The sequence below is a fragment of the Electrona antarctica genome (genome assembly GCF_951216825.1).
Source record: "Electrona antarctica genome assembly, chromosome: 14".
Taxonomy (NCBI): Eukaryota; Metazoa; Chordata; class Actinopteri; order Myctophiformes; family Myctophidae; genus Electrona; species Electrona antarctica.
This window is the reverse complement of record NC_136795.1, coordinates 41,860,200-41,878,838: the sequence shown is the minus strand read 5'-3', so window position 1 is coordinate 41,878,838 and position 18,639 is coordinate 41,860,200. Positions and strand designations below refer to the sequence as shown.

The 18,639-nt window shown below is 47.1% G+C and overlaps 5 protein-coding genes across 5 annotated transcripts; 4 read left to right on the top strand and 1 right to left on the bottom strand.

Moving 5' to 3' along the window:
* Positions 1-530: 530 nt before the first annotated feature.
* LOC306936617 (histone H1-like) lies at positions 531-1,154 on the top strand (the record flags this gene model as incomplete). Its single annotated transcript, XM_079520201.1, has 1 exon — positions 531-1,154. One exon carries the CDS (start codon positions 531-533, stop codon positions 1,152-1,154), a length of 624 nt encoding a protein of 207 aa, XP_079376327.1.
* An 837-nt stretch (positions 1,155-1,991) lies between these two features.
* LOC306936633 (histone H3.2-like) lies at positions 1,992-2,406 on the top strand (the record flags this gene model as incomplete). The annotated part of the gene is made up of 1 exon (XM_079520218.1): positions 1,992-2,406. The coding sequence occupies exon 1, from the start codon at positions 1,996-1,998 to the stop codon at positions 2,404-2,406; it is 411 nt and encodes a 136-aa protein (XP_079376344.1). The 5' UTR covers positions 1,992-1,995.
* Positions 2,407-3,126: 720 nt separating this feature from the next.
* On the bottom strand, positions 3,127-3,438 carry LOC306936652 (histone H4; the record flags this gene model as incomplete). The annotated part of the gene is made up of 1 exon (XM_079520239.1): positions 3,127-3,438. The coding sequence occupies one exon, from the start codon at positions 3,436-3,438 to the stop codon at positions 3,127-3,129; it is 312 nt and encodes a 103-aa protein (XP_079376365.1).
* Positions 3,439-4,667: 1,229 nt separating this feature from the next.
* Positions 4,668-5,042, top strand: LOC306936644 (histone H2B 1/2; the record flags this gene model as incomplete). Its single annotated transcript, XM_079520229.1, has 1 exon — positions 4,668-5,042. One exon carries the CDS (start codon positions 4,668-4,670, stop codon positions 5,040-5,042), a length of 375 nt encoding a protein of 124 aa, XP_079376355.1.
* An 8,533-nt stretch (positions 5,043-13,575) lies between these two features.
* LOC306937203 (leucine-rich repeat-containing protein 3-like) lies at positions 13,576-15,646 on the top strand (the record flags this gene model as incomplete). Its single annotated transcript, XM_079520869.1, has 5 exons — positions 13,576-13,779; positions 14,143-14,268; positions 14,485-14,649; positions 14,889-14,967; positions 15,438-15,646. 5 exons carry the CDS (start codon positions 13,576-13,578, stop codon positions 15,644-15,646), a joined length of 783 nt encoding a protein of 260 aa, XP_079376995.1.
* Between the last annotated feature and the right edge of the window lie 2,993 nt (positions 15,647-18,639).

The following is an 18,639-nucleotide window of genomic DNA, read 5'->3' as shown; positions in this document are numbered from 1 at the left end:
ACAGGGCCAACAGCTGTGTTTGCAGACACTGAAAAGTTGTAAATTAAAAACAAAACGCTTTGCCACAAACGACTAGTTTTACTTGTATTCCAAACCCAGACATCTCTGCTTGCTCTGCAGCAAATATGGAACAGGGTATCATATGTTTAAACTATTTTAAAAGACAAATGACAGAGGAAAGTTGGCAAACATCTCTACTTGTAAGGGTGTACAACGGAGGTTTTAAACGTCCCTAAACAAAACACAGGACTCCTCAACGCTCCACGTGATTTGATTATGAAGCTAAACTAGTCTGCTATCTGCTCTATTTTTTTGTCTGACTTCAATCCATTTCTTTGCATGTATTTTATTTGGTTTTAGTTGTAGAGAAAACACAACTGTGTCAGTATTCTGCAGCACAGAGTACTGACCTAGTGGGTTGAGTCTACATGGTTCTCACATATCCTTTAAGTTCCACCCCCTCCTCCTATTCAACAACAGTTAATACTCTGACTTTAGTTCAGTGCATCTGATACTCGAACCTCTACAGAATGGCAGAAGTCGCCCCAGCTCCCGCCGCCGCCCCGGCTAAAGCAGCCAAGAAGAAGGCAGCACCCCGACCCAAGAAGACCGGCCCCAGCGTCGCTGAGCTTGTCGTCAAGGCCGTGTCCGCCTCTAAAGAACGGAAAGGTGTGTCCCTGGCTGCAGTCAAGAAAGCTCTGACTGCCGGTGGCTACGATGTCGAGAAGAACAAGGCCCGCGTTAAGATCGCTGTCAAGAGCCTGGTCGCTAAAGGCACCCTGGTTCAGACCAAAGGTGCTGGCGCATCTGGCTCTTTCAAGATGAACAAGGAAGCACCGAAGGCAAAGAAACCCGCGAAGAAAGCAGTCAAACCCAAGAAGCCAGCAGCCAAAAAACCCGCCGCAAAACCCGCCGCGGCTAAGAAATCCCCGAAGAAGGCAGCAGCCAAGAAACCCGCAGCCGCTAAGAAATCTCCCAAGAAGGCAAAGAAGCCTGTAGCTGCAAAGAAACCAGCAGCCAAGAAGAGCCCGAAGAAGGCGACAAAGAGTCCCAAGAAGGTGAAGAAGCCCGTCGCCGCCAAGAAAGCACCAGCAAAGAAGGTAGCGAAGCCCAAGGCTGCGAAACCCAAGAAGGCAGCCGCCAAGAAGAAGTAAACCTCCACAGCCAACATCGACCCGCCTGTTACCCCACAAAGGTTCTTTTAAGAGCCACCCACAACTTCATTTAAAGAAAGTTCCTTTGTTTATTATAGTTGTCCGCAGTGAGAACTATATACTAAAATATAATTAAATTAAGACTGATGGAAACGGCTAGGCCTATATTGATAAATGCAATACTTAACTAGGCTACTCTGCAAAAGTATGTGCCTAGATGAGCGCCCTCAGTTGTGTAGCCGGAGTGGCAACGGGCACTGACCAAGTCACTTCAAGTTAAGGCTCATGCAGTTAAAGTAAATTACTATTGTAGTAAAATGTAGTTTTATAATATAATTTAAAGTAAATGTATAGGTACATGTCAGAGTTAACCAATCCCAAAAGAGAACACATGATCTGGTAGAGGGTTGGTAATCTCTCATAGGGTTTTGGCATTGGTGTTTTATTTATTTATTGGTGGGTTTTTATATATATATATATATATATATATATATATATATAGAGAGAGAGAGAGAGAGAGAGATATAGAGATAGATAGATAGATAGATAGATATGAATTCAAGTTTATATTAGGCGGGAAAACATTATGCCTAAACAAAGAACCCCCCAAACAAATAAACACCACTTTGTCAGACCATCTCTGGCCAGAGTCTGACCACCAGAGCCATCTAATCTAATTTTCAGTGGCTCTGGCTCTGACTAGTGTGCGGCTCCTCCCAAAGAAGGAGGTTCCTGACCAGAGGCCAATCAGGGAAAGACAGCGTCTCAGAGCCGCTGAGATAAAAGGCAGCAGTCTGCGCCTGTTTTACTACAACTCTTAACTTCAACTCAGAGAGAGACCATGGCAAGAACTAAGCAGACCGCTCGTAAATCCACCGGTGGCAAAGCCCCCAGGAAGCAGCTCGCCACCAAGGCAGCTCGTAAGAGTGCGCCGGCAACCGGTGGAGTGAAGAAGCCTCACCGTTACCGTCCCGGTACAGTGGCTCTGAGGGAGATCCGTCGTTATCAGAAATCCACCGAGCTGCTGATCCGCAAGCTGCCCTTCCAGCGCCTGGTGAGGGAGATCGCCCAGGACTTCAAGACCGACTTGCGCTTCCAGAGCTCTGCCGTCATGGCTCTCCAGGAGTCAGCCGAGGCGTATCTGGTCGGTCTGTTTGAGGACACCAACCTGTGCGCCATCCACGCCAAGAGGGTGACCATCATGCCCAAAGACATCCAGCTGGCCCGTCGTATCCGTGGTGAACGCGCTTAAACCTTTCTGACAGTCTAGTAGAACCCCCAAAACGGCTCTTTTAAGAGCCACCCATCTATTTATTTTAAAGAGCATTTTCCACTTTTTAATGTTTTAGTCAGTGTAAGCTAATATAAGTTTTTACAGGTTTCTGAAACTACAGCAATAAGCTCTGGACGCCCCAATTTCAAATTTATACCATTTCAATTTGACATGTTATCTCCCATGTTTTACACAGCATTTCAGACACTGGAATATTTCCCCCTTTTTAAATCAAACTGGCAGTTTGTAGCTAACGGCTGCCACCGTTCACGTGATCTGATGGTGGCGCTCATGGTGTCTGAATGTTTTCCCGCCTCTAATTCATATCCAGCTTTATATAGGCCCTGTATAATATCACCAATGTCAAACTGCAACATGAAAATGCACCACGCTTGTCCCCCATATGTTGCACTGACTATTGCATAGATTCTGAGTCAGAACTAAGGCTATAAATAGCTTTATTTCAGTCACACCATTCCCTCTGCCATGCGTACTGCTGCTAGTTACCCAAATGCCATGCACTATGCTGTAGACATCATAAACTGACTGCATATCTATTTTGATACTCACTGATGAAATGTTATTGTTGACAAGTTAGACCCCTTTTTACAATCACTAAAATCAACAGAAAACTCTTTTAAAGAAACTGTGGGCGGCTCTTAAAAGAGCCTTTGGGTTGTTGGTAGTCGAATCAGCGATTTAACCTCCGAAGCCGTACAGTGTGCGTCCTTGTCTCTTCAGAGCATAGACAACATCCATGGCGGTTACGGTCTTTCTCTTGGCGTGCTCGGTGTAGGTGACGGCGTCACGGATCACGTTCTCCAGGAACACCTTGAGGACACCGCGGGTCTCCTCGTAGATCAGACCGGAGATACGCTTCACTCCGCCACGGCGAGCCAGACGGCGGATAGCGGGCTTGGTGATTCCCTGGATGTTATCACGAAGCACTTTGCGATGACGCTTAGCGCCTCCTTTCCCAAGACCTTTTCCTCCTTTTCCGCGCCCTGACATTTTCTTACAGCTGAAGATTCACAATGAGAAAAACGTTCGCAGTCTTGTGTACTTATGTGTGTAGTGAGGACCTAAGTGAGGACAGGCAGACTGCTCTGCAGTGTCTGCACGGGGCGGTGTCAAAGCTGCAGACCCCCTCCCCCATTCACACAGCAGCAGCCATGTTCTAGCTTTCTTTGTTCTCACCAACGGTCTGGAATCATTTTATTATGGTTGTAGCTGAAACAGATAGGCCTACAATGATTGCATCAATGATTGTATTATTTAGCATATATAAGCACTGTATAATATATTACCTCTTGGCCAGGGAATATTTGGGATTGAGTCAGTGATGTTTTTATTGGCAACAATGCCTATAGATCCACCATATTTGAACAGCCACGATTGTTGGCTTTGGTAATATTTTTTAATATCGTCTGTCAGACTCCAGAGGATTAATGATTGAAGCTAAGTGTTGACTAAAGCACAGATTTACATTCACTGAAATGTATACCCAAACAAAGAAGCATTGCCGTTTGATGGGTCACTCACGACTGGGGTGGTGGTGTTATTACTCGACTGCCCTTGTGAATTATCCAGCTTGGCGGTAGTTGGTATAATTACCTATGGACACATACACATTTTTGATGAGTCATTTTGTTAACACCATAGGGAGGGCAGCTGTTACTCTGTAAAAGTGTGGTTATTTGTATACCTTACTGATGAATGGAAACATCCCCTGGGTCTTTTGCACAACCTTTGACTGTAATACATGTACTGTTAACAATCTTGCTAATTGTTTTGTTTACCACAACGTCTCAATAGCCAGTAGAAGTTGATCTTTCATTCAGCGGCTGCCAAACAACCCAATAGGATTTACATTTTAAACCAGGCAACCCTTTAACCATGCAAAAGAATGTGGTGCCTTTTGTATCAAATACATTGAAAGAGAACACGATCACAAACACCACTCCCGTGTGTGTGTGTGTGTGTGTGTGTGTGTGTGTGTGTGTGTGTGTGTGTGTGTGTGTGTGTGTGTGTATGCGCGCGCGCACGCGTGTGCGTGTGTGTGCGCGCGCGTGTGTGTGTACCACTCTCTGTGGTACACGCACACGTGAGCAGCGCGTGATGCAGCTGAACCAATCATATGCTGGGAGTCGCACAGGAACATTTGCATTCGTAGCCTATAAATAGGGGTGCGCAACGCCTTTTTTGCACCATTTTTCTCCGTATCTTCGAGAAATTTTAGAATGCCTGAGCCAGCAAAGCCAGCGCCCAAGAAGGGCTCAAAGAAAGCCGTCACAAAGACCGCGGCGAAGGGTGGCAAGAAGCGCAGAAAGACCAGGAAGGAGAGCTATGCTATCTACGTGTACAAGGTGCTGAAGCAGGTCCACCCTGACACCGGTATCTCTTCCAAGGCCATGGGCATCATGAACTCTTTTGTCAATGACATCTTTGAGCGCATCGCCGGTGAAGCCTCTCGTCTGGCTCACTACAACAAGCGCTCCACCATCACTTCCAGGGAGATTCAGACCGCTGTCCGCCTGCTGCTCCCCGGTGAGCTGGCCAAGCACGCCGTGTCTGAAGGCACCAAGGCCGTCACCAAGTACACCAGCTCCAAGTAAACTGCAGAATCCACTCTAAACCAACCAAAGGTCCTTTTAAGGACCCCCCATGTTCTCACTTAAAGAGTTGATCCAGTTGCATTTCCTACAACTGGCTTTGTTAGTTTACGTGTCTGTTTGTACCAAAAAATGAGCATGGTTGCTATGGTCACCCAGTTCACCCGGGTGTGATTTCAGCTTTGTTAGTTTACGTGTCTGTTCGTACCAAAAAATGAGCATGGTTGCTATGGTCACCCAGTTCACACTGGTGTGATTTCATTACGTCAGACCACAGCTGATCATTCTATATAAGACCTTACACCACTCAGTTCACACGGGTGTGATTTTTTTTTCTCCATTTTTGAGTGGTGTAAACCACTCCTACAACTGGCTTTGTTAGTTTACGTTCGTACCAAAATATGAGCATGGTTGCTATGGTCACCCAGTTCACACGGGTGTGATTTCATTACGTCAGACCACAGCTGATCAGTCTATATAAGACCTTACACCACTCAGTTCATACAGTGTGATTTTTTTTTAGTTTCCACAATTTACAAAATATCACAGTACAAAGAACAGTGCAGCATTTTCACATGGTGATAAATGGACAGATTTTCATTCAACTAATCATGATGTACACATTCACCATAGTTTATCCCAACACATCTTTGTGTCCACCAGGCTGAAGGCATGAGATAGTATGTTTTGCCCTCTGTTTTCCCCAGTGAAATGGTGTGGCAGTCTCCACCAGTCCAACATAACAGGTAACATGTGTAATAACTTTTAACTTTTTATGTCTTCTTTTTATGTCTTCCACATGTCTGGTGAACCTGCACCTGCAACATGCTGCTACAGTGCTACCTTAAGGGTGGCATGTTTATTTACACATCTTTAATATTAATACTATGTCTAAACACATACTTTCTACTAAATATATGTGCATATTTTGACTTTTCCTATCCTGTTAATAATACAGATAATCACAGCCGTCAGACAAAACAGATGTGAACACACTGATGCGTTTTGACCTTGTAGATCTGCTATTTTTGAGTGGTGTAAACCACTCCTACAACTGGCTTTGTTAGTTTATGTGTCTGTCTGTCTGTCTGTCTGTCTGTTTGTCTGTCTGTCTGTTCGTACCAAAAAATGAGCATGGTTGCTATGGTCACCCAGTTCACACGGGTGTGATTTCATTACGTCAGACATTACGTCAGACCACAGCTGATCAGTCTATATAAGACCTTACACCACTCAGTTCACACGGGTGTGATTTTGTAATACTTTTATCTGACAGAATGACGAATTAGGGCATTCGTTCAGAAAAAAACAGGTTTCTGCTCGACAGTAGGCTGTATGCAAAGTGGCCCTCTGCAGTGAGTGTGGAAATATAGTGGCCCTCTCCATCTTGGAAGTTGTCTAGGTGTATCTACCATACACCAAATATCAGATTGGAAACCGGGGCACAGTAGCACTGACCAAAAGACATGAGGAGGAAGATGGTATGATTCTCACTAGGAGTGACAAGGCAGGACATGATCAGAAATAACATTAAGGTTACTTTAGTAACCATGGTTATTTAAGTAAGTGAGCGAAATATTTCGCTTATGGGAGGTTTCCTACTGGCAAACCGAGCTGCAGAACTTCATTTATGAACTCCCACAGGGATCAAAAGGTCCCTGCGGGTTTAAGAGATGTGACGTTAGGCGCTGTGCCCCCGGGGTATAGAAGGCGCGCCTACGTCACCAGCTCTCATTCGGAACTTTTTTCTCCTGCCAATAGCAAGACAGAAGGGTGTTCCGCGAAATATTTCGCTCACTTACTTAAATAACCATGGTTACTAAAGTAACCTTAATTTTATTTTAAGTGAGCATTCGCGAAATATTTCGCTTATGGGACCTTATCAACTCCCGAATCCTGAACCAACGAGTGAATGTTAGGACCGGAGGTAAAAGGTGGGCTGAATGACTACAATGGTCATTTGCCCGGTCCCTGGGGAGATGTACAGGTTAACTCAGAGTGTCGCCTGTGCATCCCATGGCACAGAGGGCCGGAGTGGGCCTCTTTATAGAGAAGCCGCTCCTAGGACCGCATGTGCCAGAGAGGGCGTTGCCACATCTAAGTTGTAGTATGTGGCGAACGTCGAGGGTGTAGACCAGCTTGCTGCAGTGCAGACTTCCTGGATCGACACCCCCTTATAGAGTGCCCACGATGCTGCCATACCTCGTGTGGAATGGGCCCTCAGCGTTTGTGGGGGCTCCTTTCCTTGGCTAGTGTAGGCCAGACGGATGGCGTCCACTATCCAGTTGGAGATAGTGACTGTTGTAACAGGCTTCCCTTTGGTCTTGGTACCCCAAGACACAAACAGCTGGTTCCCTTTCCTGAAGGGACTCGTTCTGTCCACATAAGTGCGAAGCGCTCTTACTGGACAGAGGCAGTTCAGCCTCCTGTCTTCATCGGAGATGAAAGGAGGGTGATGGAAAGCTTGTAGGTCTACTGGTAGACACACCGAGAGGGCATTCTTGGGAATGAAGGCCGGGTTCGCCTTGATGGTGACCTTTGTTGACCTGTCATCGAACCTCATGCACTCTGGAGAGATCGAGAGTGCATGTAGGTCACTTACTCTCTTTGCAGTTGTCAAAGCAACTAGGAGGGCAGTTTTGAGTGTTAAACACTTCAGGTTTGCTGCCTGTAGTGGTTCGAAGGGTGCCGTGGTTAGGGCCTCCAGAACCAGGGACAAGTCCCAAGAGGGAACCAGGGATTTTACAACCCTGTGTTCTCTACGGACGCCCTTCATGAATAGTTTGACCAGATGGTGTTTCCACACTGTCTGGTCGTTTATGCCCACGTGGCATGCTGAGATGGCTGCTAGGTGGGTCTTAACTGACGAGAGGCCTAGGCCTCTGTCTAGGAAGTCCTGAAGGAACGTCAGTATGTGTAATGTCTCCCTCTAGTGGATTTTTCGGGAAGTGACGGAAAAATCGGCGTGACGGCTCTTGCCTGAGACAGCCTGCGCTGTCCCAGTATGGGTTATATCTCCCATGGGTGGGCTTATGCCCTTCAGAGATGGTTTTGTTGTTTTTGTGTTTTTTTGTTTTTTGTCAACTTTATTGGTACAAAAACAGGTACACTTTGTGAATTGCACATTACAACAACATTTTTTGGGAGGGAGAGTACAGAGGCAACAGTTGCATGTACTTCCCTCCACAAGCGCTTGGGCGCCGGCCCGGAGGTGAGGTCCGTGACCACTACCTCCTGCGCTAGTCTCTGAACTGGGAGATGATGGGGGGGCTCGGCCGAGGCCCCCCTCTGAACCCGGCCGGGGGTGTCACTTCCGCTTCCCTGCGCCTCGGCCTCTGGAAGCGCTGGCCTTGTAGGGAGGAGGAGAGCGGCGGCAATCCGGCTTGGGATGCGGGCGCTGCTGCTGTCTGTCTCCGCTACGGTCAGGGGCCCTGGGTGGGCCCTTCTCACCTGCCTTAGGTTTCCAGGGTGCCTTCCTTCCCCTGGGGTTTTTAGGAGGTGCCTGGACAGCCAGTGGCTCGAGGGCCTTCATCGTCTTCGAAGAGGATTCGGCCTGCTGAATGGAGATGGACATACTCTCAAGGACCCCGTGGAAGAGGCCCTCATGAGAGATGTCCTTGCCCACCATCTCCTTCTTAATAGCATCGGAGAGAGGAGCCAGGTTAACCCACCTCCATCTCTCTTGCAGCACGGAGCACACCAGTGACTCACTGGTGTGTTCCGCAATCTCACACTGGAGGGCTGCCATCTCATGGTTGAGGCGGCGTAGCTCTGCCAGCTGAGCTGGAGTGGAAAAGTCCTTCATCTCCAGGAGGAGAGCCTTAACAGAGCCCTGCAGGATGGCGATGGCGTTGGTAGCCTTGGCTATAAAGCTCAAGTGGGCATGGAGCCACTTGTTGAGCTTGGAGGCCTCCTTGTCCATGGTGCTGGTGAAGGCTGGTTCCCTCTCCAGCGGGATGACCCTGGGAGCCTGAGGGTTGGCTAGCTAGGCGGCCATTGCCCTGTCCATGGTGGGCATGGCGAGGAGGCCCATGCTGCCAATGTCCACCATGTCGGGGACCGCCTTTGTGGTGCGGTGTTGGAACTCCGCACTCACAGAGGGGTTCTTCCAGGGGCGGAGCATGGTGTCCATGAACTCCGGGGCCTGAGGAAGCTTCTGCTTCTTCGGGGGTGGGGGGGGGAGTTGGTCCGCAGACATCCCCAGCCATGCGCGTGCCTTGGTGGTGCATGTTGGCCATTCCAGCTGGCAGCGAAAGGCTCCCTTCCTATAGATGTCCAGAATGGGGGAGTCGTCCCTCATTAGCATCACAGGAACAGCAGGCTCGTCCTGCTGGGGTGGGGGGCTGACAGGTGCATCCACCTGTGGCCCCTGAGAGTCGACGTCCATGTCGTCTTCATGGAAAGTGACACGTGGCTCGTAATCGTCGTAGTCTCTCTCGTCACCCTCGTCGTCGTAGAAGACGTTCACTTCATCCAGAACGTGAAAGTCCTCCTGTCGATACTGGCGTGAAGGGAGCTCCTCATCAGAGAACTCACCTTCCTCCTGTTCGGCCCATTCTCGGTCAGAGCGATAGCTCCTCTGTGGAGATGGGTCGAGGCGCTCCTCCATGGCGCTGGACACTGTAGGACGCCTACCGTGTCTCGGTGCTGGTATGGGAGGGTTTCGGTCCCCAGACCGGGGCCTAGCCTCCTCACGTGGAGGAGCCTCTGCGGGGAGAGAAGCCGGCGGGGCCAGGTAGCGAGGCGTAGCTGTAGCTTTTGGCCTAGCTCCGCAGACCTCGTAGTCGGTAGCCCTGACTATGGAGGCCTGGGAGCTAGAGACCGTTGCCGGAGCGCGGCTCCGCGGTGCTGGAACAGGCCTCTGTCCGGCTGTCGAAGAGGCTGGGGCGCTGCGTGTTAGCGGCGGGTAGTCCAGCTTCTTCCTTGGAGCGTCCCTTGGTCCCCCACCGGTGAGAACTTCGGAGGGCCAGGGGTCTCGAAGAGGAGGAGGAGGAGGGGGTTGTCGGTTGGAAAGGCGTAACTTCTCGTAAAAGTTTAGGCAACGCCGAAGTCTGCTTTCCTTAATCTCGAAAGTCATCATAAGGCACTTGTTGCAGTCCAGTCCGTCCCCTCCTTGGGCCGCCTGGCGTGCGTGAGCGGTTCCAAGGCAATAGAGACAAACAGCGTGTCCGTCTTCCCGTGCCATGGTGTTGCCACATCCAGAGCCGGGGCAAACCCGCTTCGGCTCCTCTCCTCCTGTGGCTTCCTTTTTCCGCGCCGAAGCAGCCTTCGTGCGGGGGTAAACCATCTTTCTTCCGAAGAAGAAAGCTAAGCTACACCGGCAGCCCGGTGTAAGCTAAAGCTAGCTAAAGCTAACAGAACTAGAAGCTAAGCGTTTTCTAAACGCCGCGCAACAAGTTTGGCTAGCTGGCTAACTGTGTTTAGGCAAAGCTAGTGTGTCGCTCGAGGCTAACACTAGTTTGGCTAAGCTAACAGCGGGAAATCTTGGCTAGCGCCGAGAAAGGCTGTTAACAGCGTATAATTACGTGAAAATATTCAAGAAGCTTTGAAAAATGCGTCGAACCTCACGGTACTCAAGAAATTCGTTTCTCTTGTCCGGCTTGTGAAGCTTAAAACATTCAACGCACTCGAGTTCAAGAAGTCTTGCAGTCCTCTATTGGCAGAGAAAAGTAGAATGAGAGCTGGTGACGTAGGCGCGCCTTCTATACCCCGGGGGCACAGCGCCTGACGTCACATCTCTTAAACCCGCAGGGACCTTTTGATCCCTGTGGGAGTTCATAAATGAAGTTCTGCAGCTCGGTTTGCCAGTAGGAAACCTCCCATAAGCGAAATATTTTGCGAATGCTCACTTAAAATAACTACATTAGAGGATCGATCATATCAGGTTAGAAGGTTTGAGGATAAAGCAATGTCAAATATTTCCCTTAATATTCCAGCAAGTGTGAGGATGCTAAAAAGAAAAAAAATATATGCCTAGAATTGAAAGGAGAGAACTAAAGTTTCAGGGAGGGGAAGAATCCTATGGTTTCATAATCTGCCCTGTGGAAGGATTAGCTCTGTAACACGATCATCTTCAATAGAGATTACTATTGTCTCCGACTGTGGGCCCAAACCCCCACAGAGAGATCAATTATTTGATACCAATCTGGGTTCAATCACTCATACACCCTTTCTACTTTTCATCTTTCATCTTTTATCTCTCTATTTTCTCTCTGTATCTAATTGTTACACAGTCTAACACAAACTCTCCCATCCTCCAACTCACCCCCTCTCTCTTAACCCCCCCTCTCGCTTACCCCCCCCCCCCCCTCTCTCTCACCCCCCCCCCCTCTCTCTCACCCCCCCTCCCTCTCTTCACCCCCCCCCCCTCCCTCTCTCTCACCCCCCCCCCCTCCCCTCTCTCTCTCTCTCTCTCTCTCTCTCTCTCTCTCTCTCTCTCTCTCTCTCCCTCTCTCTCTCTCTCTCTCTCTCCCTCTCTCTCTCTCCCTCTCTCTCTCTCTCTCTCTCTCTCTCTCTCTCTCTCTCTCTCTCTCTCTCTCTCTCTCTCTCTCTCTCTCTCTCTCACCCCCCCCCCCCCCTCCCTCTCTCTCACCCCCCCCCTCCCTCTCTCTCTCTCTCTCTCTCTTCTCTCTCTCTCTCTCTCTCTCTCTCCCCCTCTCTCTCTCTCTCTCTCAGAGACAGTGATATGAACCCGCTGGTAGAAGGTGGATGGATGAAGCAGCTGGACGGGTGAATACTGAATACTCTATGATTCATCGAGCAGGTCAGACAAGATGATTCATCCATAATTCAAGCTGTTTGATTGTAACTTTTGACTTGTGTTTTACAGGTTGACTAGGATCTATCCTCTTTCAAAGCATTTCTTTTTTAAATTGTTTTTATTTGATAGACAGACAGACAGACAGACAGACAGACAATGCCGGGAGTGAAACAGATTGATAAGCAATCGAAAGATCATGTTTTTTGTTCCAAGATCATGTATTTCAACTGGTCGGCACATGAAAGGCAGCAGTACAGAGTGAGTTGGGTGGGCTATGACATGAAACCCCTCCAACATCGCTAACACTCAGGGGCAGTGGTGGAAAGTAACTAAGTGTATCAGTAACGTGCTTAAGTACAATTCATACAAATAATCTCAATACTTTTACTACTACTTACTCTTAGATAGATAGATAGATAGATAGATAGATAGATAGATAGATAGATACATACTATACTATACACAAACATGACAAACAAAACAACCATGAAACAATATATATAAGGCTGGGAGCTATACGCATATGACAAGAGGTACCTTAAGAGAAGAGTCCAGAGCATGGGAGATGGGCTATCCATGGTCGGAAGCTAACTACTGTATGACCAGTTAGTGTGCAGATGGAGCCATGATTTAAGGTATTTCCTAAATCTTGATACAATACAATTATTTGAAAACTATATATACTATGGCCATTTGAAAATAGCAGATCTACAACCTCACAATCCGTCACAAATTCTCACATTGTGAGCTTGTAGATCTGCTATTTTTAAAATATGTTTTAATCCATTTGAACCTACTGTGAATATGAACATAATGAGTACTTTTAATGTTGGTACTTTAAATATATTTCGATGGCAATACTACATTTTGAATGCTGATTTTTTTTCCTACATTGAAGTATTGATACTTTTACTTAAGCAAAACATGTTTGTACTTCCATCACTGCATCCACCCTGCTGAACCACATGACTCCTCACTGGTGCTTGCGGTGGACGGCCTGACATTTTCTCACTGTATTCTCTCTACAGGGTGACTACAGTACATCCTCACCAGACCTCAGCTGTGACACTTGACATTTAAGTGCTGGACCCCCTCCCATGCACACGCACTCACGTGCACACATGCACACACACACACAAACACAACCATCTAAAAGGAGTCTGGTCGTCGTCATCCATTCCGGAACCTTCACATGGAATTTGTAGGGGAAAGTTGTCATCATGACGTGACGTCAGCTTGAATTAATCACTGTGGCAGCAACTTGTTGTCCAGTTCAGAGGAAATGTTTGGACAGAAACTGTCTGTATAACAGTGGGCTAATTTTGGATTAGCCCATTTCCTCAGGGAAGACCTGACTTGAGCAGTGAGACGTGCATAGCCCACCACTTGACATACATTATGACATACATTCAGAGACACGGCTCCAAGCTGTGTGCCACAGTTGATGCTTCAGAGATGCTGTTGATTTGAATGGGATTCGGAAAACTGAGCAATCCTATCAGAAGAGGAACGTCATGTAACTACTGATCATTGTTGCTTCCCCGTTGAACTGAAGCTGAGTGCTATAGGAGTCACACCAACAGATCCAAATTGATGAAATGCAACTTCCTCTCTCTGTTAAAGAGTGTGTTACCTAAATAACACCTGTATTATCTACCCTTTTTTAATTAACTGGTTTAACAATAACAACAACCAAGGGTGTTGCTCTCATTTTATGTAACTTTAAATTCTCAATTTGGTCTAAGCACACCAAATAAGGGATACACATATCCCACAATGCCTCACCATGTGACCAAGTGTATACTTGCGTCCTTTGTGTCGGACTTCCTGAGGAGTCTTCTTCTACTGTCTGGCCTGACATTGACATCATCATCATCAAGTTCTGCGTGGCGCCATCGAGGTGGCGGCGATGGCTGTTTCCACTCCTTTTCACTGGATGGAGGGCTGACTGTCCGCTGCAGTGGACTGGGCTTGACACAGGTGAGAGTGAGACACAGTTAAACACGCACATTTAACAAATGGGACAATTGCTCAAGAGTAGTCTTAGTGTGTGTGTGTGTGTGGGGGGGGGGGGGGGGGGGGGCACCTCAATATAAATATTTATAGTAATGTAATGTAATGTGATGTGAACATACACGGAACATCATTATCAGACTTCATTTTATGCTTCAACTTCTTGTTTATGCCCCAAAATGTCTCGATTTACAGTAGAGGTTTTGTAGCCATTGTATATGTTGTAGAATTGTAGAATATTATTTTCCAAATAATGTATTTTGTAATATTTTTTGGGCGGGGGAATACCAATTTAACACAGAGGTTCCCACCTGTCCTGTTACCCCCCAGATTCCTCCTGGACTACCCAGCCAGACGATGCATCTGTACTTGGATCACAACCTGTTGAGCTCTCTGTCTGTGGACTCCTTCTCTGGACTTCCTCTGCTCTCTGAACTGCACCTGTCACACAACCAGGTGAGTTGTCCCCATACCAATATATACTGCTTAAAATTCTGGTATCTGCGAGTATGCCATTCAACATAATTTATCAAACGATCGACCGATATGCAAGTTCTGGGTATCGCTACATCTCTTCTTCTTCTGCATCACTGATGACAGAACTGCGTTTAGGGTCCCAGTTAGTTTTGGTCAAACTGACTTCACGTCACGTCCTTAATTTCATGTGTCCAGCTCACCATGCTAGAGGCCGGATGTTTCCGAGGCCTGGCGTCCTCGCTGCGCTTCCTGGACCTGTCGTCCAATCAGCTCTCGACACTGGACCCGGCTGCGGTCGGGGGACTGCGGGCACATGCCAACCTCACACACAACCCCTGGCACTGCGACTGTAAACTACAAGTGCGCGTGTGTGTGTGTGTGTGTGTGTGTGTGTGTGTGTGTGCGCGCGTGCGTGCGTGCGTGCGTGCGTGCGTGCGTGCGTGCGTGCGTGCGTGCGTGCGTGCGTGCGTGCGTGCGTGCGTGCGTGCGTGCGTGCGTGCGTGCGTGCGTGCGTGCGTGCGGCGACGGGTGGGCCTGCGACTCAGTGAGTAGACAATCAAATCTATATGTACATCATCATGTATCTCTCTCCCTGCCAGTTATCGATGCCCCAGTTGGATTTGGACCCCTCTTCGCTGGCCGAAGTCATCTGTCTGACCTCTGACCTTCCTGATCTGGGTACGTCTCAATGTTAACAGAACTACAATAAAGATGGTGGCACATCTAGTATCGAATCTTTTGTGACGTCTACTTCAAATACATGTATACAACCAGTAGGTGTCCTCCCCATCGGCAGGGTCTACATTTCTAGTAGAGAGAGAGACCACCAGCAGATAGATATATTGTATTAAAATATCCAACCATCAGCTTGGTTAAAATTACATTGTATTCATTAAAATAATTCCTTAGTGTAGGTTTTAAAAATGAGTATGTGAAATAAAAATAAAAATCACAACATAAGTCATTAGGAGGGCTATGTAGGAAATGCCCATCATCATCATCATCTGATTATCTTGTACAAGTTACAAATAAATGTTTTATGTCTAATGCTATTTGTAAATTTGGATAGCAACGATAACAATCTCAATATTGATATTGTATGGACAGTGTTGTATGTTGAATCCCTTCATCTGATCTCTTGTTTCCAGGTGCAGTGGGAGTTCCGTTGGTGCTGCTGGCAGAGGACTGGGACCTTTGCATTTCTCTGAGGAGGACCACAGACGTGGCCATGCTGGTCACCATGTTCCTCTGGTTCTCCATGGTCATCTCCTACCTGCTCTACTATGTACGTGCCAACCAAGAGGACACACGACGTCACATGGACTATCTGAAGTCACTACCCACTGGGCATGTTTAGAAACTAAACAGATTGCAAGGAGAGCTTGATGTCTCCTTGGTGTGTAGAACACACATCCCACATCCCAGGTTTGCTGACAATGAGGTTGCACCTTCCACATCCAACTTTGTTTCTCATTACCAAGAGAAAAGAACAGAAGAAAACTACTCGTTTTCTTACTAGTTGTAAACTAGTTCTCTTCCCTTATTGAGAGGGCCATCTATAGGGATGTGACCTGCAAATGTGCAACCACAGGTTGCACTATGAAGTGTTGTGAGCTTGTAAATTGGCATTTTTGACTCCACCAGGCCGAAGGCATGGGGAGAGAGTATGTTTTGCACTCCGTCCGTCCGTGTGTGTGTGTCCGTCCGTCCGCCCGTCCTTCCATCTGTGAACAGCTAATCTCCGGCACCGTTAATCCGGTCGATGCCAAATTTTGCACACACACTCCCTGGATGCCAACAATGAACCTCTGCCCCACAATTTCCAGAACGGCTTGTTATAGCGCCACCAGGAGGCCGCTTTGTGCAAAACCAGTTTTTGGACAGTACACCTACAGATTTTGTCCAAACATCACGCAAATTGGTACACAGTCTCTCTAGAGCCATTCAACGAAACGGGTCTCTCAGATTTCTCAGACTCCATCCTGATTGGCTAAGATTGGCTTCCAAAGTTCGCAGGAGTGCTCAGTTTCAAACAAAATGCTGCAAATCATGAACACATCGTGTGATTTCTGTGAAATTGTGCACACACATTCCCACTAGGCCAAGGAAGAAATGCCACATGAACATTTTCAACTCAGCCTCATGGTGGTGCTATAACTGGCCGGAAAGTGTTTTACCTCTAACTGCACGGATCTGTGGATAACTTTGTATGCCAACTCCCTAGAGGCCAAGGAAAAACCTTTGCCTGGAATTTTTCACATCTGCTCTTTATAGCGCCACCAGGAGGCCGACATATGTAAAACACATATTCCAATATTACTCCTTCAGATTTTATCCAAATTTCACGCAAATCGGTACACATGCTCTACATAGTCATGTGATCAAGACGGGTTTGTTTGATTTCTCATAATCCACCCTCATTGGCTACGATTGGCTTCTAAACTTTTCAGGAGTAGCCCGCTTTGTACAAATCGCCACAACTACTCAACGCAGCGTCCGATTGTGGTGAAACTGTGCATGCATATTCCCACTAGGCTTTGGAAGAAATGCCACTTGACAGTTTTCAAATCAGCCTCATGGTGGCGCTACAACAGGCCAAGCCGCGTCACACACACACATTTATATTGCTCCTAAACATTTTGCCAAACATCACACACACACTCCTATCCTCCTGGTGGAGACCTGTGCCCAGAAGGGCACTTTTTCTAGTTTCTTTTCTTTTCTTTTCTTTTCTTTTCTTTTCTTTTCTTTTCTTTTCTTTTCTTTTCTTTTCTTTTCTTTTTAAAAAGGTTTCAAAACTAAGTTTTGAAAATGTTTGCCTATTAATGGCTAGCCTCGGTCCCATGCAGGCTTACTTATCTGCGAAAGATTAATAAGTAAAGTAAAGTAAGTAGCCTTGCCAAGCCATGAGGCCCATAGGGCAGGAGCCTATCTCCTGTTTCACCCCCTGGACATGACGCTAGTTTGTCGCAGGGACTTACCCCCAATCCAACCCTTGATGCTGAGTGTCAAGCAAGGAGGCACTGGGTACCATTTTTTAGAGTCTTTGGTATGACCCGGCCGGGGATTGAACCCCGACCTCCCAGTCTCAGGGCGGACACTCTAACCACAAGGCCACTGAGATGGTACACCCAAAATAGGGACAGGATTTGATACAAACCTACACTCAACACTCTTTCTTGTGCTAGTATATGTTTATGTGCCTAGTGAACTATTGGGGAAAGTAGCATCATTCTGAAGGCAGTGAAGCTACCCATATTGGTAGCGTAACGAGTCAACGACTCATAGATATTGCCCAACACCGCATGTTCGGAACATGCGGTGTTGGGCAATATCTATGAGTCGTGATGATGTTCCCTCATCTGTAAAGATGTCGTGAGCTTGTGGTGGATAAATAGAGGTGAAAAATTAAGTTTTTTTTGCAGCGCCCTGGTTAGACAGAAGCCGAGAATGATGGCATGGTGTTTAAATGTTATTTGAATGTAAAACAAACAACACATCTTTTATTCGCTGTTCCCAACGGGTGGGATTCTGATAATGTGGAAGTGTTCAGCACCGCCTATTGGAAGCCTTGAGGATCAGGACATAACAAACATTCTAAATCTATCCTAAAAGTAATTACTATCACCTCACTTGGCAGTGTGAAATGTCCCTTTATATGGCATGCTGTTTTATGTCTTGGTGTTTTTGCGTGCGTGCAATTTGTGCATGCATGGAAGTGTGTGTGTGTGTGTGTGTGTGTGTGTGTGTGTGTGTGTGTGTGTGTGTGTGTGTGTGTGTGCAATTTGTGCATGCATGCAAGTGTGTGTGTGTGTGTGTGTGTGTGTGTGTGTGTGTGTGTGTGTGTGTGTGTGTGTGTGTGTGTGTGTGTGTGTGTGTGTGTGTGTGTGTGTGTGTGTGTGTGTGTGTGTGTGTGTGTGTGTGTGTGTGTGCGCGCGCAACAATCCATCCCTCATCTACATAACAGTACTCATGTGTTCAACGAGCCAGAGAGCACAGTGGATTGAAGCAAGCTCTATTGATTTACAGATAATTAATCAGAGACTTGCTATTTCACTTCATTAGTCTGACAAGTGTTTCTTCAGAAAAAAATATTAAATAAATAGATAACATTTTAATGACAGTCATTTGTGTTCCCTGGGGCATGTTTGCTAATGTGCCTGTTGTGCATAGATAGGCTGCCTGGAGTTTGAGTCCCATCTCATACTGCATGAGTAAAGTGTTCGTAACATTGGTGTTTGTTTTTTAGATGTAGGTAATAGCTGTCCCCTTTACACAAAAATGTTTCCTTGCATTCCTTTCTTCATTTGATCAACAGCCTGTGTTCAAAGCAGAGCCACTGTTTAGAAA